The 27,747-nt window shown below is 42.5% G+C and overlaps 3 protein-coding genes across 3 annotated transcripts; 2 read left to right on the top strand and 1 right to left on the bottom strand.

The window, feature by feature from the left end:
- The first annotated feature begins 1,609 nt into the window (after window positions 1-1,609).
- LOC137606335 (alpha-2-antiplasmin-like) lies at window positions 1,610-6,487 on the top strand. Its single transcript, XM_068331549.1, has 9 exons — window positions 1,610-1,731; window positions 3,003-3,070; window positions 3,146-3,374; window positions 3,646-3,789; window positions 3,882-3,924; window positions 4,136-4,281; window positions 5,038-5,180; window positions 5,279-5,483; window positions 5,647-6,487. The coding sequence occupies exons 2-9, from the start codon at window positions 3,017-3,019 to the stop codon at window positions 6,063-6,065; spliced, it is 1,383 nt and encodes a 460-aa protein (XP_068187650.1). The 5' UTR covers window positions 1,610-1,731; window positions 3,003-3,016; the 3' UTR covers window positions 6,066-6,487.
- Window positions 6,488-7,389: 902 nt separating this feature from the next.
- On the top strand, window positions 7,390-11,569 carry serpinf1 (serpin peptidase inhibitor, clade F (alpha-2 antiplasmin, pigment epithelium derived factor), member 1). Its single transcript, XM_068331225.1, has 8 exons — window positions 7,390-7,486; window positions 9,352-9,412; window positions 9,579-9,774; window positions 9,886-10,041; window positions 10,261-10,464; window positions 10,537-10,676; window positions 10,758-10,968; window positions 11,099-11,569. The coding sequence occupies exons 2-8, from the start codon at window positions 9,353-9,355 to the stop codon at window positions 11,344-11,346; spliced, it is 1,215 nt and encodes a 404-aa protein (XP_068187326.1). The 5' UTR covers window positions 7,390-7,486; window position 9,352; the 3' UTR covers window positions 11,347-11,569.
- A 2,105-nt stretch (window positions 11,570-13,674) lies between these two features.
- On the bottom strand, window positions 13,675-26,919 carry slco2b1 (solute carrier organic anion transporter family, member 2B1). Its single transcript, XM_068331566.1, has 15 exons — window positions 26,811-26,919; window positions 24,508-24,597; window positions 23,111-23,248; window positions 22,768-22,930; window positions 22,455-22,679; window positions 21,659-21,757; window positions 18,394-18,524; window positions 17,739-17,826; window positions 17,350-17,514; window positions 17,076-17,265; window positions 16,802-16,940; window positions 15,699-15,859; window positions 14,801-14,865; window positions 14,503-14,623; window positions 13,675-14,400 (listed from the first exon to the last, which is right to left on the bottom strand). The coding sequence occupies exons 2-15, from the start codon at window positions 24,586-24,588 to the stop codon at window positions 14,277-14,279; spliced, it is 1,890 nt and encodes a 629-aa protein (XP_068187667.1). The 5' UTR covers window positions 24,589-24,597; window positions 26,811-26,919; the 3' UTR covers window positions 13,675-14,276.
- Window positions 26,920-27,747: the final 828 nt, after the last annotated feature.

A 27,747-nucleotide genomic window follows, 5' to 3' on the forward strand; every position in this document is an offset into this window, starting at 1 on the left:
CACTGTTTTATTATTTATAGTATTTTACTATCAAACTTTACACTCAAGTCCTGAGTACAACTCAAACCTTGGTGAGTTCACATCCTTAAGATTTATGAGTCATACACATGTCATAATGTTCTCTTGAACACACTTAATCAACCCCATGAAGTAATTCTTAATCATCAATGGAATAATATTTCAATAGATAGATAAATATTTACTTTATTAACCCCGGAGGAAAATGAAATGAAAGATGAAAGACATCTACCCTGTAAAATCTGTGAATTCGGTAAACAGGATTTATAAAATATCATTTCTACTGTAGCAGTTGGTTTAAAATAAATGTTCAGAAACCTAAAGATCAAAGACAAATATCAGAAAAAAAGGTCTTCTTCTGAATTGTGCTAAATATTAATGTGAAATTGCTTTACAATGAAAATACATATACTTAAATTATAATAAAATAAGTATCCATAGTGTAGTTGAAACATAAAGTTACAAATAAAATGATTGCATAGAGGTCATTACATAGCAATATACGCATAGTTATAATCTTATTTAAAATGCATCATCAATTATAAGAAATACATGGTTTGTATTAGTTTTTAAAATGGATTAAATATATAATATGTTTGTAGAAGACCTTACTTTAGAGAGAAGAGACCCTGTTTCTTATTTCAGGTATATTGTTTTGGCCAGACTTTCCTCTTTTCAATCTGAAAATAAAACAATATGAAATAACTCTAAGGATTATTCCTATTCTCAGATCAAACCTGGTAAATCCTCAGACTGATCCGCTGCTACTTCTCTTCCATCCTAACGAGGTCATTGATCCTCTGCTGCCACCCTGTGGACACACGTGGACGTGCATTTTAAAAGTGCAGAATAAGCATTTTTAACGTTGGGAAAAAAACCCAGTGGAGTTCTTAACTCAAACCAGTGGGCATACCGGTTCATGCCTTAACGCAGGCCTTCCTTCCTTCACAGCTGGGCAACAGTAATAAAACCTTTCTATCATGTGGTTCTAGAAAACAGGGAGCAACCACAAACGTACATTTGTGTTTGAACAGAGGACATTCTCCTGTCATCACTGCTACTCTAGAGTTGAACATACGACTCAGATTCAGAGGGCGAAACCAGGAGAATTTAAGGTCAACGGAGGCAGGACCCTGCTGGTTACAGAGGTGCATTGTGGGGGCGTACAGCTGGAGCCAGGCGGTCGGAACAAGATAAATACTCGCCCACACTGTCACCTGGTCAAGACAAACACCAAAGGAACATTCGTCCTGACGGGAAGAGTAGATGCTGACTTTCTATTAGTAAAACTGCAATAAAATATTAAGAATAAGCAATAATAGAAGCACTGATCTTTCTATTTACACGCAGTTTTGTCATCGTTGTCATGTTGCTATGAGACACATTAAAATGTCTGCAAAAGAATTATATAGATAAAATTCCACCACAAATTAATGTTATAACAAGGGAGTATTTTTAGGGTGTATTTAATCCACTGCTACGAATAATTTTAGCTTAGACTTCATGACCCCTGGTCCACCAAGACTTTTGTAAAAGTCTACTTTTGCATTCTTGACCACAGGTTCGGTCCAGGGTTGATTATTAACCAGCCAATGCAGCAGCTGTTGATTCACAACGTTGTCCAGCCAGGAGAAGGTTGATCACATCAATCCGTACACTTCTTTAATAATCTCGAGCCGCTGTTGTTTCGCCACCATTGTCCACACAGGCCAGGTGAGTTTGGACCTACTCTGAAATCCATCCTTCTCGCTCGGTTCCACTTTTGGAAAATAATCAGCTTTTTAAAATGATCCCTGGTTTATATAAGATTTTGTTGAATAGCAATGTGATGGAGAAGAGATGGAGAAGCGCAGATACAAATAGAAGTTGTTAGATTTAAATGGTTCACGCAGTTCATTATATTGTGTTCTGTGAGTTCAGAGTATTCAGCGCCGCCAAAAGAGGTTCTGAAACAGTAACCTTTAATCCTCTGGTAAACACAGCAGCAAATCTGAACTGACTGACATTGCAATAAAAATCTGAAATGTCTTGGTAACAACTGAATGCACTGTTATGAAATGTTCTCTTGATGTTGAGAAGATGAATCCAAATGAAACCTTTCTAGGATGACAGGCAGGATTCATTTTCCAGCAATTGCATCAGTTCAGCGATGAGATTGAGGCTTAGATACAATGCTAACTTTCATGCTAATGGTAGCCTTGGTGAGATTCTCTCAAATGCTTGTTTATTAATTTTTTTCATATCTTATTTAGTCAGAAATGTTTTCTTTTTGGGATCCATAATTCCATCAAGAATCAGGATCACACAACTAAGTCAAACATTTTGAAAATGTTTTGATCTAAGCGTTAAAGACAAGATAAGACAAGATGAAATGAGACAAGATGAGATGAGACAAGATGAGAATAGATGAGACAAGACGAGACAAGATTAGACAAGACAAGATGGGACTAGATAAAATGACACTAGATGAGAGGAGAAAAGACAACGTGAGATGACACAAGATGAGACGAGATGAGACTAGATAAGATTAGACTAGATGAGATAAAATGAGATGAAATGAGATGAGAAGAGATTAGATGAGACGAGACAAGACGAGACGATGAGACAAGATTAGACAAGACGAGATGGGACAAGATGAGACAAAATGAAATGAGACTAGACAAGATTAGACTAGATGGGATGAGACTAGACTGGATGAGATGAGTTTTGTTAATCAAATGAAGGTGTTGTGGCATTAGATATTAAATTAAACAACAAAAGAATAAGAACAAAATGATGAGTTAAAAGTCATTTAAATGGATTTCGATCACATAGTCAGGAAGTCAGAGTTTCTTTTTGAATCTGATTGCAGATAAAAATAAATTAACTTAAAAAACGTGCATCATACACACACACACACACACACACACACACACACACACACACACACACACACACACACACACACACACTGCAGTAGGTTTGATGGTGCGTCTGTTCTGCAGGTTGTTGTCTGGAGATGAAGCTGTGTCTCCTTGTCTTCGTTCTTTGTCTCTGCTGTTTGGGGCTGACGGTAAGAACCTTCTTGTTCCCTTCATTAAAGTTCTTAACCTGACTTAAATCAGCTCTACTCTTCTCCTGTCCTCAGGAGGAACCAAGTCCAGGTCCTGATGCGCCAAGTCGTGTTGATGAGGAGGAGGAAATGGACCACTGCGGAGGGAAGAAGTTGTTCAGTCCTGAGGAGCGACGGTCGATAGGGGGCGCCGTAGAGCAACTGGGTTTACAGCTGCTGGGACACCTTCCTGTCGGTCCACAGCAGCCGAATGTTGTCCTGTCACCTCTCAGCGTGGCTTATGCTCTCGCTCATCTCACTTTAGGTCTCTCAGTTTCATTTTGTTTCTTAACAACCTGTCGACATGGCAACCGTTTCCAATCCTTCATCCGCAAAATGTCTGCAATAAGATACTTCAGCTGCAGTTGCTGCCTTTAATGGATTCATCTATGATGAAGCACATCAAAACTTCCCCTACTTTAGTTGAAGCATCCGTCTAAAAGACCAGAACAGCTTCTTTTAATAGCATGCTAAGGTGCTAACAAGCACTTTTACCCACCCTGAGCTTTGAATTTTGACGTTGTTTTGTTTCTCAGGCGCTCGCAACGAGACAGAGAAGCTGTTGCTCAAGAGCCTGCACGCCGACAGTCTGCCTTGTTACCATCACATACTGGGAGGCCTTCTACCTCATTTTAGAAACACATCGCTGGACGTGGCAACACGCATGTACCTGAGACCAGGTTTGCAGTGAAGTGCTTTAAATCAATGATGGTTTTTTAATAGCTTTGGAAGAAGATTTATTTAATTCATTTATTTTCCGTTTTCTCTCCAGGATTTGAAGTGAAGTTGTCTTTCGTTGAAGACTCTCTGGCCAGGTACCGACTACAGTCCAGCCTTATACAGAGTCATTTGTTGAAACTTGAATGAATTCTATCCTACACACATCTGGCTCACTGAGAAGAAGTGGAGTTTATAAATGAACAATGAATGAGGCGAGAGGTTGACCGCTAGACGGGTAAAGGGTAAAACATTCGGAGTATGACTGAAGGACTTTTAAGCATTAAAAAAAATTTGTTTCTTCCTCAGGTACCAATCACGGCCTGCCCCTCTCATCTCTGTGGAAGAGGTCAACCAATGGGTGGAAAACGCCACCAATGGTCACATCCCAAACTTCCTGGAGAGCATTCCACATGACGTGGTGCTGATGCTGATGAACGCTATGTACTTCAAAGGTGAACTATTTCACCAATGACCCTGATTTAAATAGTCACAGTTCAGCTGGTGTCACTTTTATCAACGTTTCAACTTATTCTATGGCACAGATGATCAAACCGGCTCATTTTGCTCTTGCCCACATAGCAACCCTTCCACTAGCAAACAAAAATCTAGTGCTTAGTTAAACAAGCTTTCACTTGCACTGTTGGAGCGTACTCATGAGTCATTAGATTCACATCAACAGGTTCACTTCTTTACAGGGAGTCTGAATGACTTGATTAGGGTCTGGTGGTCACAATCCGAAGCAAAAAGCATCGTGCCATCATGATGCAATTATTGTGTGGTTGTCCTTAAATGAAGTAGCAATGAAGCTCAGTGTGTTGATCTCTGAATCAGGAACTGGGGTGGGATTACATACGTTCTCTTCTTCCCACTCCCTTTCAGGCAGAATTGTATTGTTGAGTTATGATCTTTGCTTATTTATTTGCTTATTTAATTATTTTGTTCTTTGTTTTTTTTGTTTTTTGTTTTTTCCTTGCCTTGCCTGAAAAAAAAAAGAATAACTAACTATCATCAGCAAACTGTTTACTGTATGTACCATCCTAATAAGACCAAACCAGGTAGTATTCACTTCAGAAGGGCTCCTTCACATGTTGACCCTAGAATCACAATCTGATCTGCTCTCTCCTGACCTTGAATCTTGTGCTTCACATATTTTTTTTTACTTGAGTTCAGGCTGTCTTGATTCCTTCTTGGTCTCTTGGTGTGTTCAGGTGAATGGCAAACACGATTCAACCCCCAGGCGACCTCTAAAGGAGTGTTCTACCTGGACAACCAGAACTCTGTGTCGGTGGACATGATGAAGTCTGCCCAGTACCCTCTCCGCTTGATGGGAGATCCTGAACTGGATGCACAGGTAACACAGTGTTAGCATGGGGACCTCTGTGATGATGGTATATTGTTTGCCATCATTAAATTATATGAAGGGATTAAAACAGTAATTCTCTCTTACAGGTTGCCAGTTTTGCCTTTAAGGGAAACACCAGCCTGTTAATTGTCATGCCATTGCCAGGCAGAGGAAACGTGTCATCAGTGCTGCCCAAACTGAACATCTCTGACCTTTACAGACGTCTACCTCAGGAGAAGCTATTGCAGGTCAGCCTCCCCAAGCTGAAGCTTCAGTTTCACAAGGAGCTCCAGGAACCACTGACCAGCATGGGTGAGAGAACTGTATTCACTCATTAAGACAGGAAGGAATGATTCATGAACATATGGCAACCGATTAGTCTCCTCAAGGAGCTCTCAAAATGTTTTTGAAGCAAAAGTTCAAGGTGTGAATAACAAGATGGAATGAGATATGGCCCTCTTTTTCTCTCTTCCAGGTCTTGGCTCTCTGTTTTCAGGCCCAAATCTATCGGGGATATCGGACTTCCCTCTGGTAGTGAGCAGCGTCCGCCACGCCAGCACCATAGAAGTCAGTGAGGAAGGTGTGGAGGCGGCCGCCACCACTGTTGTCACTGCCACGCGTTCTATCTCTCTCTTCTCGGTCAACTCTCCCTTTGTCTTTGCCCTCGTCGATGATGCCTCCATGACCCCTCTGTTCCTGGGCGTTGTCACAAACCCTGCACCTGACAACGATAAGATGGTCAACGATGATCCCAGTGGCAACAACACCATGAGTGACCAGCCTGTGGTGGAGAACAGCGACGACACGTCTTGCAGGAAGCTTGAACCAGAAGAAGGGGCTAGCATGCAGTCATGTAGCGCCCCTGCTGGTGAGGACGAGCAACTGCAGCATTGACTGAACCAGAAATAACAAGGATACTAAAACAAATGACTGTACCTGCTTGAAATTATAGTTTTCAAACAAAGAAATTGAGTTGTTTGAAGATCTTTTGTAGGCGTTTGTCAGCACAGAACATCAGTATTGCTCAAAAGCATTGTACTTCTGAATGGAAAAATACAAGTGAACAATCATAGTGATCAGCATTATGTATTATGTGGTATTGGAATTCATATGAGGTGCTGTCATTGTACAAGATGCATAGATTCATTCAATTTTATAAAAATTACCTGGCTGTAATTTTTATAAAATTGTTAGAATGAAAAGAGACCTTAAAAAAAACCTTTCAAACATCTTGTTTATTCATAAGTCTGCTTTGCAATGTGGTCATTTCAGTTTGATATTCAGTCCCACTAAATAAAATGTTGACAGAAAAAGGGTATCTGTGTTGTCAAAAGCATATTTTAAAACAACAACTTTTATTTGTTTTCAGTAGATTAGCTTGAAGAAGAAAAATTCAACATTTAACCAATAAAAAAAAAAGTTATTTTTCTGATTTGGGATTCTGCCTTTGATATTATAATTTATAAATGGATTAAATCTCAGCAGAGTTCATATTGACAGCCAGGTAATGCTACTGAACTTTCTTATTTTATGTTCTGTCTCAAAAGATTTAGTGGTTATCTTTTCAGCATTTTATTTTTTATCAGGAAAAATATCACCAAATGTTCACTAAAAGCTTTCTTGGATATGGATCTTCATCCAGGTTAATGAGGGCTCATCTGAGCCAAAACCCTCCATATGTTTCATGCATAGGTTATTTTTAAAAATCAGAAGTTCTGAGGAGGTACCAACAAGAACATGTCATTCCTTTGTCATTCCAGACATAATATGTTGTAATGTGGTTATATGGTGGTGTTAGGATTTGTATATTTAGGGGGTAATAGTTTATATCAGGATTTTAAAAAAAACTGGGTTCAAAAATCTCTGGGGTCAATCTGCAGGACTATTAGAATCTGAATGTTTGATACACCCCAGAGGACAAATGAGGACAAGCCCGGGATGTCCTAATTTTCCTGGGACGTCCTCATTCTGGATTACCTCCAGAAGATGTTGCCACACAGTCTTAAAAGGCTCCAGAGATGGATGCGAGCAGTAGTGATTTTTTTGGAGACAGGATATGTCTGGGCTTCATACCTCGAACCATTTCAGCTTCTCCTCATTTCTGTCCAAACAGCTTTCTGAATTCGTAGGATTCGCTCTCTGTGCGTTTTTTTCCCCATCTTGCTGGCGCGCCCCCGGCGCTCTGTTGGCAGCAGCGGAGACGCGCACCGCTGTGGGCGCAGATCCAGGAGGCGTTATTGGGTCGAGGCCCCGTCTGGTCTGCAGAGAGAAAGAGAGAGTCTGAGAGACGTAGACCGTCCGGGAACTGAGGAGAGGTGAGTGCTTCTTTACGCGTCGTTGGTCAATTTTACGCACGACTTTTGCGTTTTGACGCCACCGTAGTTTGTTCGATAGATTTAAATTGATAAACTATCAATGTTCTGGATGTGGATTGGACAAGATGTGTGAGCTGTACTTCTGTTCAGGCTGCATGTGTAACAGAAATGAAGCATCCAGTAATGAACCCGCGAAGGTTTCAGAGTTAATTGAATTAATAAATCTTCAAGACAATTTTGTGATGGTTTGAACTGACAGAAACTTTCTCAACTTCAGTCCAACTTTTCCATCTCAGCTCCGTGCCAAGAAACGACCACAGCGGGAGCGCTTCCAACTTTATGTAATCGTTTACTTTGGGGTTGATTGTCTTAATATGCATGAAAACTTAAATATCTTGTGAATTCTTCAGCTTGTGTTGATTGAAAACATTCAACATAGACTATAAGGGTCCATAAACCCGGTGCAAAGAACGTTCCTGCAGTTCTGTGGAACAATTTGGGGTTCATGACCTGGACTTAAAAAAAAGTCCAGAGTGACATCAGACAGTTGATGAGCAGCCAATGAGAAAACAGTCCTATGAGACAGGAGACAAGCTCCTGCAGTAGATAAGGGGTCTGCTGTGTCAGCAGTTTGTCTCCAGTCAGCAGGAGCAGGGGATAGAATAGGCACACACAATTCAAAGTTTAATAAAGTTTTAATTTACTTATTTTCGAGAATCCCATGTTGTCTCCATGCGTCTTGCATTCAGGTGTCCTTCTGATCAGTGATCTAGAGCAGATGTCAAAACTAAAGCAAGCATGGCCGTACTTATAATTATAAAGGTTATTTCTAGTTTTGCTTTTGTATGAATATAATTTCCTCGTTATTTCTGTCCTGATCTGTTTTCTTGACTGGTTGCATCAATGCAAAAAAACAAACAGTGAGAATAAAATAATAAAAGTTGTGGGTTGTTTTTTTTTTCTTTTTCTTTTTGCATGTTAGTTTACTGGAAGAACCAAAATCACTACCCCTCTCATCCAGTTATTTTTCCTTCTTAGTTGATTTTGTTTCAGAAAAATGCGAAAAAAAATCTCAACACATGTTGATCGAGCAATATAATAATACAATAAAATAAGAATGTGACTATTCCATTATATAGTCAATTTTTAATGTCAATCTTCTCTTCCATAATGTTTTTAGAATATGATAGTAAATTTGGCTTTTTGGAGCTGAGTGAGAAAAAAATCAGAATATCAATGAAAGCCAGGAGAAACTGAAGCCTCTGAGCTTTTTGGACACCATGTCTGGATTTCCTGTCAGTCCCTTCCCCCGTGTGTGTGTGTGTGTGTGTGTGTGTGTGTGTGTGTGTGTGTGTGTGTGTTCGTGTGCGCATGTTGAATTGCAGATGACAGATGTTCATTTTTATGAAACCACAGCGACCAGCTCCAGATGTGTGCAGTGGAACAAAAGAGACATTGTGTGTGAGTGTGTGTGTCTGTGTGTGTGTGTGTGTATGAATGTCAGTGACCTTTTTCCTCTCTCTGTTTCAGAAAAAATCAATACCAGATCAGTGTGTGCATATTCACCAGCCTGATGATTCAATATTACACACTTTCTTTCACTTAGCTGAAAGTTAAATTTTATTGGTAGTCAGGAAGGGAGGAATGGACTGGACAGGAAGTAGGAAGGAAAAAGCCATCAAGAAACCTGAACCCATATAGCATTAACCAATTTACCTTAAAAAAAAACCACAAATACGTTTATGTTCTGAAACAAACGTACTGATATATATTTATCCAGCACAGAAACTCTGAAACATTTTCCAAATAAAACACCGTTGGGTTTTTTAGAGGTGCTCTGTCTCAGATTGTTTCCTGTCTTCCAGGATGAAGGGAACAACTTTCCTGCTGGTGCTTGGAGTCGTCCTGAGCTTCTGCCAGGCTCAGGTACTCACATCTCCAGGTTTCCATCTGTCTCACATCTGCAAACCATATATTTAAGTAAAAGAATCCCTCTGACTCAGTTTTAAGAGAAACATACTGTCGGTTGCCCTGGGAAACGGTTGATGATATGCCAGCCCTTCATCTGACTGTCTTTATTGATGGGTTCCAGTTGGAGCCGGAGGGCGAGGAGGCAGGAGCGGAGGAGGAACACGTGGAGCTCTTCACCACTCCTCAGACTAAGTTGGGCGCCGCCACCTCAGACTTCGGCTACAACCTCTTCCGGGCTCTGGCAAGCAGCGAAGCAGCAACCAACGTCTTCCTGTCGCCCATTAGTGTGTCTGCGGTGATGACGCAGATCTCCATGGGTGAATAGACAAACACACAACACATCCAACCCAAACCAGTGTTTTGATTTGACTTCCATGGCTGTCTCAACATTACATCCCTCACTTTGTAATGTCCCTCCTGTCCTCCAGGGGGGTCTGAGAATGCTCAGAGACAGTTGTTCCGGGCTCTGAGGTACCACACCTTACAGGACCCACAGCTCCACAACACCCTCAAAGACCTGCTGACCTCGGTCAGGGCCCCCGGCAAAGGCCTGAGCACCGCGGCGCGCCTCTACTTGGCACGACGTGAGTTCATGCAGGGAAGTGGAAAAATGAAAAAATGTGTATTGACCATCCTCATAGGACGGTTAGACGTGTTTTCAGGGGTTCCCTGTTAAATCCTTTGTGACAAAAGCTTCCAAAAGCTTCCACAGATTTCTAACCATTAATTGAATATCCATAGATCCATTTAATTTGACCACAATTATTTGTGAATATCTGGCTGATTGAGCTGTCTGGGTTTAGGACTTAATCCGAAGCAGGAATTCCTGAGTCTCGTGGAGCAGCAGTATGGAGTTCGACCCAAACCCTTGCAGGGAGGAAGTAGAGACATGAATGAAATCAACCAGTGGGTGTCTCAGCAGACTGGAGGGAAAGTCCAGCGCGTCTTGACAAAGCCCTTCCCCAAAAACCCCGGACTAAACGCCGTGAGCGCCGCCTACTTTAAAGGTACAATCTTCTAATTGTAGGAAAGCTCCTCGGCTGGTGCTTCAGTTTTAAAGTCTGTCTGACTGTAAACAGGGAGGTGGGTGACTCGGTTCGGTCAGAGTGGAGCCATGGAGAATTTCCAGGTCGATGGCGGCTCACCGGTCCGTATTCCCATGCTGCAACAGGATAATTACCCCATAAAGATGGGTATTGACTCAGATTTGAGCTGCACGGTGAGTGTGTGCATGGCTGAATCGTCTATCCAGTCTTCACCAGCCCATAATGCTTAACTCTCTGAGACCTCCTCCATCCAGATTGCCCAGATCCAGATGCAGGACGCGGTCAGCATGTTTGTCTTCCTACCTGACGACGTGACCTCCAACATGACACTGCTGGAGGAGAGCCTGAGTGCCGAGTTTGTTCAGGACCTCTCCATGACGCTCCTTCCTGCCCAGGTGTCCCTCACCCTACCGGCTCTGAGGCTCAGCTACTCCAAAAACCTGCAGCCCCTTCTCGGTGACCTGGGTGAGTCCAACAAGCAAAGACCTTGGAAGCGTGGATACAAGTAGCGTTTGCGTTCATATCTATTTCAGACACTTTCAGGGTGTTAAAGCAGCTGGAACATCTATTCACCTTCCCTCCTTTTCCCCTGCAGGTCTCTCTGAATGGCTTGCAAACACTGACCTAGAGAAGATCTCCTCAAGGCCTGCTAAACTTAACACTGTCAATCACAAGGTTGTCATGGAGATGGCGCCAGAGGGGAACCAATACCCTGGTACCACATCAACAGCAAACCTGAACTACCGAGTGAACCGTCCCTTCCTCTTCCTAATCCGGGATGAAACATCAGGAGCGCTGCTCTTCATTGGTAGGGTGGTCAACCCCAGTGGCCTGACGATATAATGCACACACACACACACACACACACACACTCACATACAAACACACACACAGATAATTTGCTTGTATGGGATTCCTTACTTTTCATGTTGAAACACATTAATCTCACAGGACACACAAACACGCTGACGATACTCTGAGTAAACAAAGGATCGTTTTGTCAAAGAAATCAAATGTTGTCACGTGTTCAAAATTTAAAAAATAAAAGATAAACATGACAATGAATCAAACCTTTCTTGCGTCCGTGTTGTACTTTCACCAGCGGTTTGTTTCCAGGTTTACACAAAAACCACTCAATAAACTTTCTTGTGCAGAGCTTTTGGTATGTTCCACGGAAGAACCCACTAAAGTTTGGAGCTAATCCAGGAAGATTAAACTGTTAAACCTGAAGAACCTTTATGACACCGAAAATGTAGATACAAGTGCAGAAAGGTCTATCAAGGGAACTTCTAATAGTCCACTAATTAGAGCTTGATTTTCATTCTGATTAAAATAAAAAACGTAAAAGTCAAACTTCTGCTCCTTCTGGACGCTGAACTCTGATCACTTTTCCTTTAAAACGCTTGGTGCTGTTTTTGGAATGATGTGTGTTAACAGGTCAAAACCACAGCGGTTTTCCATAGCTCTACAAAAAAAGAGGTCGGTGTACATGTGAAGAGGGAGGCTGCTTTTTGTGTGTTCCTGTGAGTTTTGGTGCACACATGTGGTCTGGATTTTCCACACAGTCAGAGATTCCTGAGGTTTCTGTCCCAGAAGTGAGCTGAGCCTGACCGTCCTCAGTGCTGCAGAAATACACATTTAAATCCTCTCTGTGTTCTCAGGATGACACAATAATTAAATGAATGCTGACACTGGACTGGTTTCATAGAACCGAAGCAGCACACTGATGACTCTGGACCTGAAAGACCAGAACCACAGAGTCTGGTTTGTGTGTCTGTGGCAGGCAGCCCCTAAAAATGTTGGCTCCCTGTTGTGTTTCTGCGTTTTTGCCCCACAGCTTTTTGAAGTGGGGGTGGGGGCCAGACGTGAAGGCTGGTGTTGTTTTTCTGCAGCATAGCAAAAGGGTGGAAAGGTCGGCATGTCGGTTCTGATTTTGACCCTGAGACAACACTGACAAACCCGTGACCTTCATGTTCTCTCTGGAAACTTTCATGTGTTAAATAATTTTTAAATGTGGTGGGGTCACGTGACTCACCTGTTTGGATTAGTGGACCCGGAACACCTGTTTTCTGGTTCTCTTCAGTCTGCTCTTTTGCTCTCTGCTGGTTTGCCCGTGTTGTTTTAGGGTCACGGTCTGATTCTCACACACATTCCTGACTCTCCACCCAACAAGTAAACGCATGTCTTGTCTTCTGTTGTCTGAGTGAGGTCATGTCTCCACTAGAGGGAGACACTCACCCACTAAAACTCCTTCACAGCTCCACACAAACGAGTAAACCACATTCTTCAGGTACAAAAGCATCAGGTTGATGGATGCAGTCAGTTGTCCATGGAGTGCGGGGCGTTTGAACCCGTGATGGCAGACATTCAAGAGGAAATTGCAGAAACATTAAAGAAAAGCAGGAACAGGAAACCTACTGAGGGTCAGGGGTCAGCTGAGGGAGGCCACTGACCCAGCCTTAAAGGAACAGTTAAGTTAAACTATCAGGGAAATTAAATCAAGCAGACAAATGTGTGTGAACACACAGCAGTCAGATGGACGACAGCGATAGCTTTGTTGTTGTTTTCCAGGTGGCTATCATTAGCATTCTGATTGAAGGAAGGCCATAAAGACAAGTATCTGTTCATAGTTGCACTGATTCATCTTCACAATATGAATTATTCTTTTCTGGAACATTTTGGTGGGATAATACTGCTAGCGCTGGTAGCCACATCCACCCAGATGTATCTGGAAAGGAGTCATATCAGCTGCTCTCTGGGGTGGGGTGACATTTGGAGCTCAAGTGCATCGATGAACCATCGGGATGGGACTCTGTAAGCTAATGAGATGCTTGGCTCACAGGTCTAGAGTTGCTTTATTGCTCTTGTTGGTGTCGTGCATGAAGATAAGGTATGCCTCTTTGGACCAAAACATGTGTCACGTGATCCCGCTCTGCAGGTGGTGAAGCAGAGCAGCAGGTCACATGTTCAGACCTGCAGCAGAAACGCTCCAACTGTCACATAGAGCAGACATGGATGTTACTGCTCCTGTGACTGAAACCGGCTGCCTGGGCTTGTTCGTTGTGCAATGAAGTGTAATAAATCACTTTAGAGCAACGGTGGGCATTTTTTAAACACATTTAGACCACAACATACCTGCAAATGTAAGACCATAGTTTCAGTTTCACTATGTGTTGTTCAGTTTCTCTGTTTTAATACATTATTAGCTAAATAATAGCATGTTAGCATTAGTTTTAACACCTCAAGAATTTTAAGAAGCATTTGGGGACTTCCAGGTTCAGACACAAACTACGTTTGTAAGTATTTTAGTTCAAAGTGATGAAATATATCAAAATATATAGAAAAGCTCCTTTTATGGATTCCGACTATCGTGTCTGTATTTTATAGATCAGCTCCGTCTTTATCAGCAGTAGCAGAAAAAGTCTTTAAATGTCTTGGCATTTTTGTGCTGATAGCTACAACCTGGAATCTTTACATCATATTATTCACATGAACTCATTGAGCTCCATCCATGTTACCTGGAAAGACATAAACGTCCCAGTGGACCTCAGGCTGACCGGAGAAACACTCCACAGTAAACACAGTAACTCATAGCTTTGGTAGAAGTTTCCAACCATCAGCTCAAACTCCCTGAAACTCCCTTTCTCCTCCTTCAGCCTTTCTGTCTTTTCGCCTTCCCCTTTTCTTTTTCGTGTGATTCTTCACGTCTTGATACTCGTCTTTTGTTTTTCGGTGGATGAAACGTTCTCCCCCGTTTTCTCCCCCGTCACCAGCTAGTATCCTCCTTTGCTCTCCGGCTGCGGTTCTTGCCGTTTAGCTTTCCTATGCAGAACCACGAGTGTCAGCATGAAACACAGCAAACCTCCGAACGCGAAGATCACCTGTACACCCAGGAACCTGCACAAAAAAAACACAGGAAGTGAGGAGCAGGAGCAGATGAGCAGGAGCCTCCTTTGTGTGACCCCTGAATCAGCGGTTCCTGCTTCCATCCTGACTCACCTGTGCCTGAACTGGTCCAGGTTGTAGTACAAACAGGAAGTCGACTTGCCACACTTTCTGCCCCATAGGATGCAGGTGGTGTCGATGACGGTGCCGTAGAGCACCGGGCCGGGCATGAAGGCTATGACCCCGGGGTGAAAAAGGGAAGGACCCAAGACAAAACCAAACAAAACAGTGGGAAATAAATTAATGAATAAAACCTCCCAGATTCCAGCACAGACATGAGATGAGGCAGATGACTGTCAGGTCTGATGTGCCTGGCTCAAGGTTCTGGTAAAGAAGTGACTGTTGGACTCACCCAGCACTCTGAACAGCATGTACTGAACCCCCACTGCGAAAGACTTGTCTTCTGTGGGGACCGTCCTGCAGCAGAGACACAAACATCAGTTTATAACCCAGACATGGAACACATGTTGGACCAGAGAGTGATGCAGAGACCACAGCTCCAGACCATCACGGGCGTCTTGTCCAAACCCTGGGGGTTTCATTTATTTAACACTAAATCACAACCCATGGTAAGTCATTTAAGTTCAAACTGTCAAACCGGGTTGTTCATCTGGTTGTGTTTAGTGTAGCTGACCTGGCCTGCCTTGTTGTCCTGTAGGACACACCAGAGACGGGGGCAGAGTTCAAAAATAGAAACCCGGAATGGAGGACAATGCTGCATTCGCCCCAAATAAACAAGGGAATGAAAAAATGAATGAATGTATGATGGCCCCCGATAGTTCTGTCATGATCTTAGGAATGAGGATGTGGTAGAAAAGTCCAAAAACGTCTCTTAATGCAAAAGGAACGTTACAGACCAACCCCTCCCCCAATTTTCTGCAGTGATTTCACAACCGTTTGGAATTTATTTGAATGTTTTGCAGCTGGACTCAGTGAATACTGAGAAGACCTTCCCTTTTAGAACATATGAGAACATTTCCTTTCATAGAAACATTCAGATAACAGAACTGAAGCTTGATCTTAATCAGACTCTCAGAAGAGCGTGGAGCACAACACAATAACTGTTTTTTGTCGTTAGTTGTTGTAATTATACATAAACCTGTTTATACTGTCAATAATCAATAAAAAATATTTAACATTCTAAAAGCAAACGTGAGTCTGAGGAGGAAGAGGAGCAGCAGGTGGAGAGACGGGAGAAGGAGCTCAGGATGGGGGGGAATGAAGCTATTCCCAGATCTCTACATTCCTACCTGAGGATCATCATGAAGGAGGGGGTCTGGGAGAGGGAGGCGATGAAGCTGGTGATACCCAGCATGGCCATGAAGGGGAGAAGGAGGTCAGAGCATCCGCTGCTGCAGGTACCTGGAGAGGCACGGCCGAGGCCACCCACACACTGACACTCAGTGTAGTTCTACACAAAGAGACACACACACAGGAAGTCCTTACTGTATAGCAGGAAACCAGTCAGTAGCATGTGCTGCTAGTTAGCATCTGTTTTTCTGAATATCTTCAATAAAAGCCGATCAAACAAACACAATGTCATTTCCTGTACTGTGGACTCATTTCTCATGCACTCTCGTTTTTGTGCTTGCCAACGTTGATTTATTTTCAACACAAAAACAAATGAGGGACAGCACATGTTAGAGGTTCTGGAGATAAAGTCAGAGAGGCCAGACTGAGATGGTTTGGACATGTCCAGAGGAGAGATAGTGAATATATTGGTAGAAGGATGCTGAGTTTTGAACTGCCAGGCAGGAGGCCTAGAGGAAGACCAAAGAGGAGGTTTATGGATGTAGTGAAAGAGGACATGAAGGTAGTTGGTGTGAGAGAAGAGGATGCAGAGGACAGGGTTAGATGGAGGCAACTGATTCGCTGTGGCGACCCCTGAAGGGAAAAGCTGAAAGGAGAAGAAGATCCAAATGTCAAAAAAAAGGTTTCACTTCCAAGAAGCAGGAAGTGGCACATTTTCATTTTCCTGTTGCCCCGTTATTTATGGGTCAAGATTGCCAGGTCAGCTTTTTGTTTTTGAGGGCTCGACAACAAAGATTTGTGTGATTAAAAATTCAAAGAGAGGTTGTTCTAGATATTCTTTTCTGCTACAAATCCTTCAGTTGTGTCACAGAGCTTTGTTTGACATTTCTTTCACATGAATCCATTTCCACAGATCCAGGTTGGCAAGTTGGGAAATAAAATCAGGGAGGAGGAAGAAGGAGGAGGAGGAGGAGAAGGGCCTCAGCATCAGAAAATTAAGATGAGATGTGTCTGAGCTGAACAAGAACCTGAACCTGAACAAGTTGAAGGAAATGTCAAATTTAGAAAAGAAAACAAAGAACTCCAAAACTGAGCGTCTTACTATGATGGTATTATCTATTTCCATGGTGATACATCCGGCATGGCAGGGAGACCTGAACTCCACTCCATCTGATCCGCAGACCGGGTTAAACGCCTCTTCAGGACACCGACACCCAGCGCTACACAACAACCCACGAGAGCTGAAAACACACAAAAATAAGTGCTATTTCTGCAGTGAACTCTGATTCCTCTGATGGTGAATCTGTTTCCTTATTTCCCTGTTATTGGTGGAATTATTTAGCAGTTAGTGAAGGAATTAGTCAACTTCCAAATACCTGTTTGGAAACACTCCTGCAACGTTCTGAGTCGAGCAGCCGATGAACAGCATGGGTATGATGGAGAACATGCAGAGGAAGATGGCGGCGGTGCACAACCTGCCGGCACCACTGACGGAGAGACTCAACCTCCTCATCACAACCCCACCCAGGACGGTGCCCACTACTGCCAGAGGAATACACACCCCTCCTGGGAGAATGAAACGAGGATTTTTTGTCACAGCTTTTGTGAGTAAAACTAATAATTATTTTTATTGAAGTTACTGAGACTCACCGATCATCATGCTGGACACGGACACAGTCTGGTTGAACTGTCTTTCTATGAACTTGGCCATAAAGGTGGCAAGGCCCGCCAGCAGCGCTGCCAGGTTGACCTGGGCCAGAACCACCAGCAGGTAGACGGGGCTCCGCAGCGTTCTTAGAGCGATGCGAGGAAAACCTGAGGGACAGTGGAGGAGATGATGAGACCCAATGGGTGGAGACATTACTTCTTCAACCCTCACAGCATTATGGGATATCTCATAACCCTCAAAACCCAAGATCTTCATTAACATCTGTCTTAGTGCTGACAATAAAACACTTATGTCCCAGTGACCTCTGTAGATGACCTCTAGTTGCCACAGACGCAGCTATATCAGACAGGAAACAGAAGCGGAGTCTTACTTTTGAGGAACTGAAGGAGGGAGAGTTCCTGGAGGGGGTTCTTCTGCTGGTGACAGTCTTGTGTGGACTCAGCATCGTCTGCGTCGTCCTGGACAAATATGGAAGCAGAACATCATGATAGACTTTTTTTTTTTTTTTTTACTGTATATTTCAACACCCCTCCATTAGCAGTTGCTGCTTTTAGAAGGCTACAGAATGCAAGAGAGGTTTACATTTAACCGCTCTACAAGACGCTTCAGATTAGCCTCTGGTTAAATTTAACACATCAGCTGGAAGTCTCAGGCCTGGAGGTGCAGCTCTTGATTTATTCACTGAAATATGAGCAAGCATTCTGGAAGGCTTCCAAGAAAATTATTTCCTTGGCAGCACATTCAGGATCATAAAAGAGCTGTAGATGAATCCACTGCAAAAAATGCCAGTAAATGCTTTTATTTGTTGAGAATCAACAGGATATTTATCTTTAATGATGCAAGCCATCATCCCTTCTGTGTTAATGTCCAGTTTTCATTCAAAGGTTTTTTTGTCCTTCACATTGTCAGGAAATCAAAGATATTTGGTCTCTCATTGTACAACTGTCCAGTATTGTGGTGAGTGCAGTTTGTTCAAAGTAACTAAACTCCTAGATGTCATGGATGCTGACAGACTCTTTGTTCACCTCTTTTGACATGTTTCTGGGGAAGAAGAAGTATGGCAAGGCTGTGAGGAAGAGGAGGCAGGCCGCCACCAGGAACCCGAGCCACCAAGCTCCGACCCATCGCAGGTCCCGAGGGTTCAACTTGATTTGGTCTGTCACGAAACAACAAAACCATCCATCCAATCATTAGTCAAATGATTGCACGCCGTTTCAAGGCAGAACTGAATCCATTTAAAGAAAACAAGCTGGCCGACAATTATTCAACCAATAAGAAAAAATGTCTATGCCGTGGTGATCTACCTTTAGGCTCTCGATATACGGTTGTCGTTCTTTTCCCACGCCATGGAGGCGTTTACACAAGTTTTGCATGTTTGGGTTTAATGTTTGCTGTTCAGCTGGATATGAGCTCATAGCAACACTTTCTTAGTGAACATACAATTTATGCATAAACATTGCATGCATAAACACATGCAATATTCACATGCCTGCACACACACACACACACACACACACACACACACACTGTGACTTCACCTTTGCCCTCCATTAACACACCCCACACAGTATCGGAAAACACACTATTGTGTAAAATACTCCTCTGAAAAGCACAAAGCTGCAGTAATTTAAGAGGCACTGCACAAACAGAGCGTTTAAGTTTCACAGAACATCAGCAAGCGCTCATGTGTATTCTGGAATACATCCCATAATATCATCAGATGCAGCTCAAATGAAAAGAAGAAATCACCCGCATACAAAGCAACAAAATTGACTGGTGCAATTATGTTATGCACATGTTTTTGTTGAATGTAGAGGGTGGACATACTATATGTATATTTACAAATAAATTGATATTTTACAATCAAAAGCACCAGTGTTGTTTTTGTTGTTTAATAGAAGGAACCCACTATTGAAATAAAGTAAATAATATTAGCGTCAGAGTCACTGTTCCGCTGACAAACATTTGTGTTTTTGTCAAGAATTGGTGTTTTTGGTGAAACCAGCCTACATTCTACAGATAATAACCAGACAACAGAAAAAAGTAGAAACAAACTTTTCATAATGCTTTAAAACCGCTAGTAGTGAGTGAGTTAAATATCTCTTGTTCTTCTTTTCCTTTCGGCTTTTCCCTTCAGGGGTCGCCACAGTGAATCAGTTGCCTCCATCTGACTCTGTCTTCTGCATCCTCTTCTCTCACACATTACATCCATAAACCTCCTCTTTGGTCTTCCTCTAGGCCTCCTGCCTGGCAGTTCAAAACTCAGCATCCTTCCACCAATATATCCACTATCCCTCCTCTGACATGTCCAAACCATCTCAGTCTGGCCTCTCTGACTTTATTTCCAAGATCTCTAACATGTGCTGTCCCTCTGATGTACTCATTCTTGATCCTATCCATCCTGGTATCTCCCAGAGAGAACCTCAGCATCTTCATCTCTACTACCTCCAGCTCTGTCTCCTGTCTTTTCCTCAGTGACACTGTCTCTAGACCAAACAACATCGCTGGTCTCACCAGTTTTGTACACCTTTCCTTTCATTTTAGCTGAAACTCTTCTGTCGCACATCACACCTGACACTTGCACGTCCTTCCCATCTCTGTCTCTCTGTCTTGCCAACCGGTATAGATCAGTCTCTCCCTCTTTACTGTCTAACCTAAGATACAAGTCATCATAAGCCCCTTGTTTGGCCTTTGCCAACTATACCTGCACCTTACACTGCATCTCCCTGTACTCCCGTCTACTCTCCTCAGTCCTCTCAGTGTCCCACTTCTTCTTAGCTAACCTCTTTCTCTGTATACACTCCTGTACCTCCTCATTCCACCACCAATTCTCCTTATCTACTTTCCTTCCAGATGACACACCAAGTACTCTCCTACCTGTCTCCCTGATCACATTAGCTGTAGTTGTCCAGTAATCTGGAAGGCCCTCCTGACCACCCAGAGCCTGTCTTAACTCCTTCCTAAAAGTCATGCAACACTCTTCCCTTTTCAGCTTCCACCATTTTGTCCTCTGCTCTGCCTTTGCCTTCTTCATCTTCCTCACCACCAGAGTCATCCTACACACCACCATCCTATGCTGTTTGGCTACACTCTCACCTACCACTACTTTGCAATCACTGATCTCCTTCAGGTTACACCGTCTACACAAGATGTAGTCTACCTGTTTGCTCCTATCTCCACTCGTATAGGTCACCCTATGATCCTGCCTCTTCTGGAAGAAAGTATTCACTACAGCCATTTCCATCCTTTTTGCAAAGTCCACTACCATCTGTCCTTCTGCGTTCCTCTCCTGGATACCAAACCTGCCCATTACCTCCTCATCACCTCTGTTTCCTGCACCAACATGTCCATTGAAGTCTGCACCAATGACAACTCTCTCACTTCTAGGTATGCTCTGCATCACTTCATCAAAGTCCAACCAGATTTTCTCCTTCTCCTCCAGCTCACATCCTACCTGTGGAGCATACCCACTAACAACATTGAACATCACACCATCGATTTCTAGCTTCAGACTCATCACTCTATCTGACAGATTTTTTACCTCCAAGACATTCTTAACAAATTCCTCCTTCAAGATAACTCCTACTCCATTTCTCTTCCTATCTACACCATGACAGAACAACTTGAACCCTGCTCCTAAACTTCTACCCTTGCTACCTTTCCACCTGGTCTCCAGGACACACAGTATGTCTACCTTCCTCCTCTGCATCATGTCAACCAACTCTCTACTTTTTCCTGTCATAGTTCCAACATTCAACATCCCTAATCTCAGTCCTATACTCTTGGCGTTTCTCTTCTCTCTCTTCATGCGAACACACTTTCCTTCTCTCCTTCTTCGACCAACAGTGGTCCAATTTCCACCGGCACCCTGTAGGTCAACAGCACCGATGGCGGTCGTTGTTAACCCGGGCCTCGACCGATCTGGTATGGAAGTCATAGGTTTGATTTGCATACTTGATTTGGCAAAGTGTTACGCCGGATGCCCTTCTTGACGCAACCCTTTGTATTTATCTGGGCTTGGGACCAGCACAATAAGACACTGGCTTGTGTTATCTTGCGGCTACATTGAGTAAGTTAAATATAACAAAGGTTAACAGAGTGAAAATATTTCACAGTCTCTGAATGTCCTAATCCTTAAAGAGCATGGATCTTCATTTGTTGTGTTTTAACCCTGTCAGTTAGTGAGGAAATGACCCACAGTGTATTATTCACACAAACAGGCTGCAATCCTCCACATATCAATCACACTCCAGCTGGGGATCATCAGCTGATCATCTGCTGTCCTCTCACCTTTGGGTATTTTATCAAAGTCGACATAAAAGCGTAACATGAGTGAGCCGGTGATGAAGCCGAAGGCCGGGCCGAAGGCGGTCACAGCGAGAAGGATGCCTGAAAAACAGGGCCAAGAAAATCCTCATGAGACCAAACGTCAGGCGTCTGTCTTCTGTCTACTGGACTGAACTCACAGCTTATATAAAACGCTCTTTGAGCAAGTATTCAGATTTTGATCCCTCAGATTGAGAGGTCATAGAAACAAAATACTATCTCAAAATGAATGAGCAGAGATTGGTATCAGTACTTGGATCTGGTTCAGGTTCAGGCTCGTCAGCTTGCTTTGACAGAACCAAAATAAAAACTGGTTTGTTATGTGAGCAGAGAGCCTGCAGACGTTCCAGGTTAGTGTTATCGTTTGTTATATGACAAACGTTCCCAACATTTGCCTATTGACTGCAAGACAAACTTGCTGTTTGTTTTTCACAACGTGCTGCAGATTTTCTGACCAATCAGAAGCACTGTAAATTTTCCTCATATGCAGCATATTTAATGATTACCACAGGCGCTCCGATAAAAAGAGGACAAACTGCCAGTATGGAAAATGTCGTAAAACCTTAATCACTTAAAGAAGAGAGGAGTCCAAATTTCAAACTCAAAGTCTGCTGTAAAACTATTTTGTAGTTGATTCTGGCAACGTGAAATTTATGTTTCCTCCATGACAGGAAGTCATGGAGGAAATTATATATTCTCCATATTAACGCCAACCTAAACGCCAGGATAAAAACTGATTCTGTGTGTCCACAATTCGTACCAAGGTAGAATGGAGAGTTCTTCTTGCTGGCGTAATCGTCGATGAAGGAGATACCAAAGGGTTGGATGGGAACGGATCCAATACCCAGCAAAAGCTGTCCTAGCAGCAGCAGCGGGTACACCACCTGCTGGGCGGGGTTTTCTTGCAGGCTGCAACTCTGATTGGAGGACGTGGTAGAGAGAGTCCTGTCTGATTGGCAAAGGCCTGAGCTGTTGTCGCTGGGGGCTGGAAGGAGATTGTGAGAGGGTTAAGGACATGTTTGAAAGCATCTTTTAGGGCTAGATGATGTGTCTGTGTGTGTGTTTGATCTCACAGCGGATGCGGTCTGTGTAGTTGTACTGTCCACTCAGAAAATGTGGCATTGCCATTAGAAGCGAGGCTATGCCAGCCAGCAGGGCGCCACCTCCGATGAACCGTGGCCGATGGACCCGGCTCCCGAAAAAACTAACAAAAACTATGAGGAGTGTATTTCCCACCTGCAAGAACAAATAAAAGTTTGATTTGACAGTTAACAAAAGCAGATGAGTTCTAAAATGTTCTGAAATATTAGCACAACATTGCAGATGTTCTATGTTCAGAGTGGATGGGCAGATCAGCAGCAGTGATGTAATAAAACAAAGACCAGAGCAAGCTGGGGAATCTGGTCCTGTACTGACTTCGTTGAAAGAGGCCAGGAGGCCTGACTTCCGGCTGGAGAGGCCGTAGCGTCTCTCGATGGTGGAGATGGAGCTCTTCATGTAGCCTGACACCAGGAGCTGCGCCAGCTGCAGCAGACTGTGGCAAAACACGAAGAACTGCAGGAAAAGAAGACGATCAGAGGAGTGGGTTGGGTTCAGTATGTGTGATTGATTTCTGTATCATAAAGTATTAAATTAGAACTATGTAACCCAATCATAATAAAGGGGCAAAGTAGAAAGAAGGAGAAAAGTAAAAGTAAAATCATGATTCATGCTGAGTCGTGTGACTCAAAGACCTGCAGAGAGGAAATGGTTAAGAGGAAATGTGGAGATCCCAGAGAACAATTCCTGGATGGACTTCAGGAAGACAGGCTGACTATCCTAGGTGAGCAGCTCACTCATCACCCTCTGGGATGCCCTTTCACAGTGGTCACATGTGGTGGAATGAACCAATCAGAGCCAAGTGTCAAGGACGAATGGTGACTCTAAACTTATGTTGCATTGTGAGCCCTATCCGCCTATCAGATTGGCTACCCCTCCAAATCTGCAAGGACAGGAGGATGAAGTGGTGGATGGATAGCTTGAGGAAAATCGATCATAAATGCCTCTAAATTGTTCTTGAATGTTGTTTAACTCAAACTAAAGATAAAGATGTACTAAAGATTACAAATGCTGCACTGAAAACTTGGACAGAAACTGAGAAATTCCAGCTCTGACTCGGTTTAAAGGCAGTTGGCTTGAATTGTTTACCTTTCCCTGCAATTGCACAATTTGCCCAGTCTGTACTTCTTTGTATTTGTATTTCACGATTGCACAACTGTGCTGCGGGATATCTGAATTTTCCTTAGGATCAATAAAGTATCTTTGATTCGAGTGATTTAATTCCCCTAAGAAGGTCATTGACACTTGAAACCCTAGTTTACCTGACTTGATGTCAAAATCAGTCAAGTTTAACCTAAGAAAATGTATTGTCACGTTTGATGAATTGAAATACAAGATGAGCTCATTGAGCTCAGAGCATTTTTATTTTGTTTCTAGAGCTGTGAGTTTATACCGACCCGGGTCCATGGACACAACAATGTGGAGGCAACAAACTCCACTTCTGTTACAAATACACCTCCAATACATTTGGATTCTTTCCTGTCAGATTTGTCTCATTATCTTTCTTAAAAAAATATTTTTAAACTGCATTGGACTCCTGTGTTCCTGTTACTCTGCAGATAACACATGGCAAAGGCAGAACTCTCTCCCTCTCCCAGGAAAATGTTGGTCTGCCTGATTTATGAAAGCTCAAATCCAATGGAGTCTTCTCAGCTGTGTTTTATGTTGAGTTCTGGGTCATCACTCATCAAACAAGATGCAAAGCAGAAGCAAACCTTAACGCTGCTGAAAGGACTCTGGCGCCGGACAGGAAGTCGAGATCCAGATATATTCATGTTGAAGTTGTTGGTCTTCATTATTCAGACCTGAAGATCAGAACACCACCTGTAAATATTCACAGTAAAAACCCACACTGATACCCATTAACTTGTTAATACAGCAAATATCTAGTGACACAGGAGAAGAGCATTCACTTGCAGTCTGAAAATTTTAGGCCAGTCATTCTCTGTTGACACAAAGAGGGCAAAAATGAGAGTGAAAGTTTTTTGACTTGTGCGTTGACATCTGACACACTGGAAAGCCAGAAGGAAGGTCACTGCAGAATAAAAAAATAAAGATGTACAAATAGAGAATGTGTTTACCAAAGCAAACACAAACAACAACCAAAATGGACACAATTTAAATGGAAAAGGGATGCAGGGAAGAATCATAATGAACTCATCAGAGTTCTATCAATTCATATTGGGGGGGGGGGGTCATGGATGTCTGCATCAAATTTAATTTGTTTTGATAAAATAAGAGAAAAAATATGTAGGGGGCTTTTTGTCATTTGATAACACAAACTCATAATTTCAACTGGCAAGGGATGAAAATGGATTAGGAGCAGGAAGAAGAGGCCTCACACAGCAAAGGAATGTCAACAGAATGGAGGTCAGATGCTGATGGTGTGGTTAGCTTCATCTCCAGTAAGCCTTAATGAAACAAGCCGATGTCGACCCAACAAGCAGCCGAAGAGCAGAGACAAACATCTGACATGCCAAGCAAGCACCAGAGGAAATGAGTAGTGGAGAATGTTATCCAAAATAAAGTAGATGATGTTGAATTTAAAAAGAAAAGATTTAAAAACTGTAAAAACCTCATATGTGAATCATGCATTACACTGCTTATGCTCCTGTCTTATGGCCAGAATTAAATGATGTGGTTCTACTGGTTTCATCACTCTCAAAGTGGGGGGGTTAAAAGCTTGGTGCTAAGCAGATAAGAGTCAACATCTTCAAGTTTGATGAATGGCTGAAAAAAAGTTTCATGAGTCAATCTATTTCCAACCCTTATCTTTGCTCATATGTTCTGGACAGTGATCGAGAGACTGAGACTGATTGATAGTGAAAATCTGTTCTCTCTGAAAGGTGGCTGAGCTCATCCAGTCCTCTATTGGCGTAGAGGAGTTTACATCCTTTACATTGCATAGAAGCACTGCAAGTGGTTTGGGCATCTGATAAGAACGTTGCTTTTGGAGGTTTTCCATTTACAAACAGAACTCCCTACATATTTGTGCAAGTTTTCGGTGAGCTCACAGATGTCATCTGATTGGATAAAAAGCAGCGATAACGTCAGTGTTTACGGGCAGTGTCGTGTCAACTCAACACAGTGTAAAACAAGATAAAAGTGAAGCGAAAAGGTGAAGAACCTCATTATCTATGTGAAAGGTATTGATTTCTCAATGTCTATATGATGATGCATATTGATTTTTCCAATATTTAGAATTTCCATGCCAGCATTTATTTTCATCTCGTTAGAGTTAGCTACTGGATCCATTCCAAAATCAATTTATGAAATAACACAAACAGAAAAGGGAGAGGATTTTCTAGAATATGTTTAATCCTGTAGTGTCAATCAGGGCAACTGCATTATGATCACCGGCTTAGGAATCTACATTGACTTACAGTATGGTTTTATTTTAGTTCCACCAAGTTTGACATATTCCCTACTGCCTAGTTTAGTAACTTCTCTAGATGTCAGAGTGGAGACATCGTATTGATGAAATTGAACTCAAAAGTTTTATTTTGCTTCTAAAAATATCTCAATAGCTCATTCATGCATGCTCCTCGGGGAGTTGATGTTTCCTGCAATGACCGCACTTAAAATAGCATCACTGAGCATTGAGTTCTTGATTTGGACACTAATTGTATTTGTTAATTGATAACGTCTTTGTAGAAATCTACCAGCTGGTGATTTTTATTTTTATTTTGCTAATGTATGCATCAGTATCAAATTTTATTGTTTCATATTACAGCTAACAGGTTTTAATAAGATGCAAACAAAATGCTGCTCATAAAGATAGTGAACTACGTAAGACAAAATGGGAAAAGCTCCACCCAAGTACAAACGACTCAAACCTGTGATGCAGCACTAGAGCTACCTAAATGTATTCCTGCAAAAAACAATATAGTCAGAGCAGCACAACTGGATTTTTAGGCAAGTTGAAAAAAGAACTGTCCTGTTTTTGCAAGCTCTAACCTATGAGGTCCCAGCAAGAAGCCGGAGGGGTTCTAGACAGGAATGATTGATTCAGACTCACTCAGAAAGCCGCGCTTCACCCCTCTGATCTTCTCTCGTGGTGTTTTTACCCAACCATTCAGGTTCGCCAGCAGCAGCCCCACAGCCAAGGAAGGAGAGAGGAAATGGAATTTGAACCCACGGTGTTGGAGGCAGGACTTGGAAGTAAGAAGCAGAAAAAGAGAGTAGAAGGAGGGACAGCAGCCAGAAAGTTTACAGACATTTACAGTCTTCAGATACAGCAGGTTCAATAAGGAATTTTTTCACTTAGTGCATGTTTAGTCTGGAGGTTTAGTAGTTTGCTGTAAATGACACCAAACTAACCCTAAACCTTTAAGTTCGTCAGCAGGATTACTGGACACATTTTCACAGATTTCAGTAAAAGGATGGAGTCTGGGCCAGAAAACAAAATCTGTTCAATCTGGATGTGGATCTGGACAAATGCGTAGGATTTTTTTTTTTGTTTTAAATTCCAGGATAAGTCAATTTTTCAACATTTCCCGAATTACAAAACACTTGTTGAAACTGAAACTGAAATAGAGGTTAAATTAAATAACTGGATTATCTTTTTAAGATAATAATAGTCAATGGAAACAACTAGAAAGCTGTGGGATCTGAATAAATCAAACATAATGTTCCTCTTGGTTGACGAATGTCTGTGAAGGTAAGACGGCATGACGTCTGTCTGTGGAGGAATTATTAAACACCCTGGTGTTTTATGAGGCAACTTAGCTATGCAGTAAAAGCACACATTCAAACATCTATTTAACAATTGAGAGGCACAACCTATTTTCCTGTCACATGTTTTCCACCTTAAGAACCCCTAGAGGGCGCTCCACCTCAGTGCCTGATGGGTGTTTACTGTATTACTGCACATGGGTCCTAACCTGACTTTAGCATGACCCTAACCACCAACAAGGGATTCTCCTGTTGGAGTGATTATTTCTGTTGTGACACCA

The sequence above is a fragment of the Antennarius striatus genome, chromosome 13 (assembly GCF_040054535.1).
Source record: "Antennarius striatus isolate MH-2024 chromosome 13, ASM4005453v1, whole genome shotgun sequence".
Lineage (NCBI taxonomy): Eukaryota > Metazoa > Chordata > Actinopteri > Lophiiformes > Antennariidae > Antennarius > Antennarius striatus.

Coding starts and splice junctions, on each gene's coding strand:
- LOC137606335 (XM_068331549.1), top strand. CDS start 3,017: ATGAAGCTGTGTCTCCTTGTCTTCGTTCTTTGTCTCTGCTGTTTGGGG. Junction 3,375..3,645: donor TCTCGCTCATCTCACTTTAG/GTCTCTCAGTTT, acceptor TTTGTTTCTCAG/GCGCTCGCAACGAGACAGAG. Junction 3,790..3,881: donor ACGCATGTACCTGAGACCAG/GTTTGCAGTGAA, acceptor TTTTCTCTCCAG/GATTTGAAGTGAAGTTGTCT.
- serpinf1 (XM_068331225.1), top strand. CDS start 9,353: ATGAAGGGAACAACTTTCCTGCTGGTGCTTGGAGTCGTCCTGAGCTTC. Junction 10,042..10,260: donor GCGCCTCTACTTGGCACGAC/GTGAGTTCATGC, acceptor GTCTGGGTTTAG/GACTTAATCCGAAGCAGGAA. Junction 10,969..11,098: donor GCCCCTTCTCGGTGACCTGG/GTGAGTCCAACA, acceptor TTTCCCCTGCAG/GTCTCTCTGAATGGCTTGCA.
- slco2b1 (XM_068331566.1), bottom strand. CDS start 24,588: ATGAAGACCAACAACTTCAACATGAATATATCTGGATCTCGACTTCCT. Junction 22,680..22,767: donor CTACACAGACCGCATCCGCT/GTGAGATCAAAC, acceptor ATCTCCTTCCAG/CCCCCAGCGACAACAGCTCA. Junction 17,827..18,393: donor CCAGAAACATGTCAAAAGAG/GTGAACAAAGAG, acceptor ATATTTGTCCAG/GACGACGCAGACGATGCTGA.